General features: G+C 32.4%; 1 protein-coding gene across 1 annotated transcript; it reads left to right on the top strand.

Annotated features, from left to right (window-relative positions):
• Nucleotides 1–3,716: 3,716 nt before the first annotated feature.
• Nucleotides 3,717–6,280, top strand: LOC107456119 (glutamate receptor U1-like). The gene has a single exon (XM_016073897.3). The coding sequence runs from the start codon at nucleotides 4,911–4,913 to the stop codon at nucleotides 6,135–6,137; it is 1,227 nt and encodes a 408-aa protein (XP_015929383.2). The 5' UTR covers nucleotides 3,717–4,910; the 3' UTR covers nucleotides 6,138–6,280.
• The last annotated feature ends 401 nt before the right edge of the window (nucleotides 6,281–6,681 follow it).

Genomic DNA, 6,681 nt, shown 5'->3' with positions numbered 1-6,681 from the left:
TAAGTAAATTATTCTTTTTGTTCATTTTAATTTTTGAAGTAATATGATTCTTAAAACTATGGAATGTAAAGTTTAAATAGGCCTTTCAGGTTATATCATTAAATTTAGTAAAACTATTTCTCAGGCATTAGGTTTTAACTCTAATAAGAAGATACATATTTTTTTCTGTTTATTTACAAATATTTTTCAGATGTGTTTTGGATGTTCCTTCCTTAAAAAAAAAGAGATACCATCTAGTTTTCCGTTGTATAAGAAAGGATATCAAACATTTTTCTTTTTTAAATTTAATAAGCCACATTAAAGACGGAACGTTATAATGCTACACGCTACATTAAAGACGTCTCCAGAGTAACTGAATGACGGTTCATGTAGAAATCGCAGGTATGCGTCTCATACAACAACGCCCCCTATAGTTTATTGCGATCGCGAATTGAAAATGCTATTAATGCAATACGTACTGTATGCATCACTCTCTCTTTTTTTCTTTTCATCTACGAAATTAATAAATTCTATTGATAAACAACAATTTAAAAATGGCAAGAACAACTGAAAAGCTGTCTTCTCCAGTTTCGGTTCTTCCTTTCAAATAAAAAAGATATTAATTCTGTAAAGCTCAGATATTACTTTTCAGTCCTTCAATATTAAAGAGCGAATTTTTTCATTTATATGGTTAATTTTCAATTTATAAATTTCAGTAAATATGAACTAAAGCAGAGTTTTATGTTATCGTTTATTCTATGCCAAGGAGCGAGAGCCATAGAAAATGAAACCGTTGGGCTGATTGGGTAATGAACTTACGTATGAATGCAAATGTCTGATTGGTTGAAAATGAGTTGAATGAGACAAAAAGAGTCGAGAATCGAATGAACGATCCTCTGATTGGTTAAAAATGAGCCGAATGCGAGAAAAAGAATCAAGAGTCGAATAAACGACTCAATGAACTGTTTGCCTATCTCTTAGCATTAAATGAATCATAAAGCCAAATGAATCGATTCTTTTGAACTTTTTCCTATCCCTTAACATTGAAATCGGCTCAAAGAGTTGAATTGAACCTCTAAACGATTCATTTGAGTCGTTTCGTATCTCTTAACATTGAAATCGGCTCAAGGAGTTGATTTGGATTTCCAATTAGTTCTTTTGAGTCGTTTTCCTATACTTTAACATTGCATTCGATTCACTGAACTGTTTAAACGATTCATTTGAGCGGCTTTATATCTTTTAACATTAAAAGAACTGTTTTGTGAAACGAATCGATTCTTTTCGCTATTATCTCATTTTCTAAAATTAAAAGATACCTTCAGAGGGATGGGGGTTATGAAAAGGGGCATGTAACTAAAAATATTTAGAAAAAAGGACAGTTTTTTTTTCTTAAGAAAAAGATTAAAAAAAAGAAATATTTATTAATTATTTTAAGGGGTTGAAAAACTGTTTATTGCGAAAAATTTGAGTATTTAGAGTAAATATTTTTTTAATGCTGGGGGGGGGGGGGGATATTTTTTATTTTATTTATTTATTTTTTGTTAGGAATACTTTTAGACAAACTTATTGAATATCAATTCATATCCTCTCACTTTTTCAAGTTTTAATTTTTTAAGTTTTAAAACGCAATTTAACTATTTTTTTATTTTGTTTCACGTTATACAATTTGAATTTTTTTCATTATTATAAGTGAATTTACTGTTTTATTTTTTTACGAATATCTTTATTGTTAGTTACCGGTCTTTATATTGACAAATTTAAAAAAAAAAAGAAAAAGTTAATAAAATTGTTATCTCAAACAAATTTTAAAAAAAAAATTAAAAAAATATTAAAATTCTAAAATTTTTTTTAGTATTGCCTAGATTAGGAGCTCCCAAATGGTGTTTGGCGGAACCCTTGGGTTCCGTTTAGAATTACAGGGGTTCCACTAGTTAGTACTTTTAATAGTCACATTCAACTGGACCACCCAAGTGGAACATTCTGCTTCTGAACCCTAGAGCCCGAGTTCTAGATTAACGGTTCCCAATTGGTGTTCCGGGCAGCCCTATGGTTCCGTGGAAAAGTTACAGCTGTTACACGAGATAGTACTTTTATAGACACCCAAGTAGAACATTCAACTTCTGCCCCCTAGAGTATAAGATCTAAAAGAGTGATTCCCAAATGGTGTTCCATGGAACTCTAGAGTTCCGTCAAGAATTGTAAGGGTTCCGCCAGTTGGTACTTTTTTTAGCCACATTCGGCTGACCACTTAACTGGAATATTCTGTTTCTGCACCCTAGAGCCCAAGATCTAGATTAACGGTTCCCAATTAGTGTTCCGGGGAGCCCTATGGTTCCGTGGAAAAGTTACAACTGTTACACGAGATAGTACTTTTATAGCCACCCAAGTAGAACATTCAACTTCTGCCCCCTAGAGCACAAGGTCTGAAAGAGTAGTTCCCAAATGGTGTTCCATGGAACTCTAGAGTTCCGTCAAGAATTGTAAGGGTTCCGCCAGTTGGTAATTTTTTTAGCCACATTCGGCTGACCATTTAACTGGAATATTCTGCTTCTGCACCCTAGAGCCCAAGATCTAAATTAATGGTCCCCAATTGGTGTTCCGTAAAGCCCTATGGTTCCGTGGAAAAGTTACAGCGATTACACGAGATAGTACTTTTATAGCCACTCAAGTAAAACATTCAACTTCGGCACCCTAGAGCACAAGGTCTGAAAGAGTAGTTCCCAAATGGTGTTACGTGGAACCCTTTGGTTCCATTAACAGTTAGCGAGTTAGTACTTTTTATGGCCAGTGATGAGTTTCAAAACCTCAGATTGTATTTAAATACAATCTGAGGATACGATTCTATTTAGATACAATTTATTTAACATATAACCAATAAAATAGAAATGGCATTTTTTTAAAGAAAATATAATATTTCTAATAACAATATAACGCATAAATTATGAAATGGACAGGCATTCATAAAATATTGCATTGATATTTCTCATTACACTTTTCGAATCAAAATAATTATCTTCTTTAATAAAAAAATATGTTTCCTTCATTACCATTTCCAGCGTTTTTGGCAGTTTTTCTAAATTTTCATTACGAAGTAGAACATAATTCGGCTTATTTTAACTTATTATTTATTTATATTATTTATTTCAAATTATTTATTTTCAACTTAAACACTAAAATGGAATTCCTAATTAGACTAAATATAGCACAAGAGCTGAAAATTTAACTTTCGGATATTACTAATAAAACGATGAAAATTCTTCCTTCCTCTAGTTCAATACTTTAAAAATATTTTTAATAGGCTATAACGTTCAGTATTTCCTTAAAAAACTTTATTTATAAAGTCAGGTGTTCCGCCGAAAGAAGGTTAATTATTTTGGGTTCCATAGCCGAAAAATATTGAGAGCCCCTGACCTAGATCAACTAATTCAAACACTAAAACAGTCTAAACTAATGAGTACGACCTCCTTTTATAAACACTCTTCTATTATAACGACCATTAAAAAAAAAGAATCGATTCATTAAACCGTTCAAATTAGTGAATTGTTTCTAAAGAATCGATTCATTTAAATGAATCGATTGGCACATCACTAACTTCAAGTGAATATCAAGTTAACATGTGTTATATATTAGTGAATTGGTATTCAATATTTATAGTGGTAGTTACGCCACAACCTCTTCCTCAATATTTTCAGACATTACAAATGAATTTAAAATTTCTTTATTCAAGGTCAAAAGCATTTCGTTTTTCTCTCTGAGAATTTCAAATGTCGCCAAACGCAAACTTCTTGTTTTGCGGCTACATCAATAACATTGTACAACAGAGTAAATGCAGCCCTGGTAGACTTCCGTTTTAATTTCAGAACTTCCATAATTGTCAACAAGCAAACACTTCTTTATAATATAAATAACATGCAAAATTTCAACAATTATCGTCCAAAGTCCTTTGCCTTTCTGAATTCGAATCATTAAATTTCAAAACACAAGGAGTACGCCATTATGACCCATAAAACAATGAGATTCTTTAACTTTTTGTTCAAAATAAATATTCAGATATTTAACTTTAAAACATGACTTTTATTTACAAGAATTTTAAATATGGAACATAGAGAGTTGGCATAAAGGGAAACTAAAGTGAAACAACAAAAGATAACTTGAAGTAGTAGCTACAGTCACTAAAATAACATATTACAATCTCAAACACACGCCGTGTTTGCGTGAAACAATCACAAAAAAGCTAATGAATTACAAAACATTCGTTAAAGTTGACACGCAAGACAATAGTTGTGTCATTGAATTTTGTTTACTTGTTTTTAAAAAAAAAAATTGTAGATAAAATATTTTAAAAAGCCTTCAATTGATTCTTATACACGCACTTACCATTCATCAAATTACAAACAAATATAAAAACTCTTCGTTTTGTTTTGCATTCATCAGCTTCTTGATAGCTCGTTTCTTTTCCTTGGAGCCTTTTCCTGGTCTAACTTGTGTGCAAAAAAATTAAGTAATTACTACTATCTTAAGAATTGCTATTACTGTTATCCCGGATTTAATAATTTCATAAAAAATGAAATACAGAGATTCGTTATTATTTGTGAAGAATGGTAAAATTTCCTTGTCAACTCAGATTCTTTATTCTCTGTTAGAGTTTCAGATGACTTAACGTATGCAGACAAATTTTTTGACCGCAGAATTTACATGAAAATTTAGATGCAAAAAAAAGTAAATTCTTCGCTCGCATTCCAAGTCGAAGAACATTTCCACAAAGAATTCGTTCATCTTGTGAAGAACTGCGAATTTTTCTTGCCAACTCAACGTCTCTATTTTCTGTTAGCTTTCAAGATCTAACTTCACCGAAAGAACTTCAACTGAATTTGATGTCAAAAACTTGATTGAAACTGATTCACAAGAATTCCATAAAGATTTTATATAGAATGGCAGATTATTTTCCCTCTAAACTTAGAATCGCAGCCCTACCACTTTCCGTAGTCTTACAAATTAAAAGAATCAACAACACTACCATCATCTCGGGATGTGAAGCAGAATTAATAAATCTACTATCACGTAAACTAAATTTCGAATATGAGATTCTTGTTCCCTCCGATTCAACGTACGGTTCAAGGGATGCATTCGGAAATTGGACTGGAATGATGGGAATGCTTACAAGGAATGAAGCTGACGTGGGATTCCCCTTTATAGGTATCACCGAAGAGAGGGCTGCTGCAGCGGACTTCAACATACCTTACCTCCCTTTCGAAAAAACGTTTATGATGAACCATGCTTCATTCTTGCCCAAAACATCAGCATTCACGTATCCTTTCAGCAGACTCGTATGGTTTTCATTCTTTATCGTACTCCTCTTAGTGACAGTGCTATTTCGAGCTTTGATTTCCCCAAGAGATTCTGTTTGTTCCGTTTTCATCAATTTGTGGGCATCTTCTTTCGGACAGGGACTGAACTACAGCCCTCGTTCAATGTCCAGGCGGATACTACTTGGAATTTGGCTCATTTATTCATATCTGATAATTCTGAGTTACAGCTCAGTCCTGTTATCGTTTTTGACATCCCCGATTAGAATGAAGCAAATAAAAGATTTCAAGGAACTCTATGCGGCAGTCAGAGAGGGGAAAATGGAGTGCCGATCAGGATACCCCTCTCTGGAAGCAGAGTATTTGTCAAAAAGCGATGTACCCCATGTTAAAGGATTAGGGGAATATGTTAAAAAGAATAAATGGTACTTCTCACCTAGTACGATCCGAAGTGTACCGAAACACACAGCATTGCTCGGGTCACCCATTCTATTTCGCATACTTTTTGGGAATCCTAAGAAGCACTTTTATTCGAAGGAAACTTTTGGATTTTTCGGATCAGCTGCACTCAGCAAAGATTTTTGCTGCAAAGAGCGTTTCAAAACAATCCTACTCAGAATTTGTAGTGGTGGCTTATATAATAAATTCATGAGCGATTTATTCTTTAAATTAGATTTAAAGAGAAGTTCAAACAATGACATTTATAGTAGGTCTTCAGCATCACCTTTAGGATTATCAGATTTAAATGGACTGTTCATTATTCTAGGTATAGGCTGGGCATTAGCTATTTTCACTTTGATATTGGAAATCACCTACAGTCGATGGGTACGCTCAAAACTTCCCCAAACCTAAAATATGCGATGTGGAAATACTTTTTAAATTTTACAACCTTCACCATCACCTTTTTCGAAACACATTATTATTATTATTATTTTATTTTATTTGAAATTAGACGTTCTACTATATCGTTTAGTAATTTTTATCCCTCGATCAAATTTCCACGTTATAACTTGTATGAGTAAAATAAACCACATTATTTTCAAAAAGCATTGCATTTATTATATAATGTAAGCTTTCAGTCGAATTTTTTTTAAAAACTAGTTTCAAAATTTTTGTATAAATATTAATATAATGTTAGATATGAATGAATATTTCAGTATTTGTGTATATATTTATCCATTATCTGGGATCATGTCATACAGTTCTAGCTCAATATTCTTGCTTACAAATTAATAGTGTATATCAGATAAGATTGTCAGCAGAATCACCAGTGGTGAATATAAAAACTTATCCTGTTACATAATAATGCAAACCCTCGTATTTTAAAAGTCTCACTCCAGAATAAGGTTTTTCTTCATTAAGTTTATATTCTTTCATCTACCGTTCTTTTAAATAG

The sequence above is a fragment of the Parasteatoda tepidariorum genome, chromosome 10, assembly GCF_043381705.1.
Source record: "Parasteatoda tepidariorum isolate YZ-2023 chromosome 10, CAS_Ptep_4.0, whole genome shotgun sequence".
NCBI classification, from domain to species: Eukaryota; Metazoa; Arthropoda; class Arachnida; order Araneae; family Theridiidae; genus Parasteatoda; species Parasteatoda tepidariorum.
The sequence above is the reverse complement of the archived record's forward strand: the minus strand, read 5'-3'. Positions and strand labels throughout refer to the sequence as shown.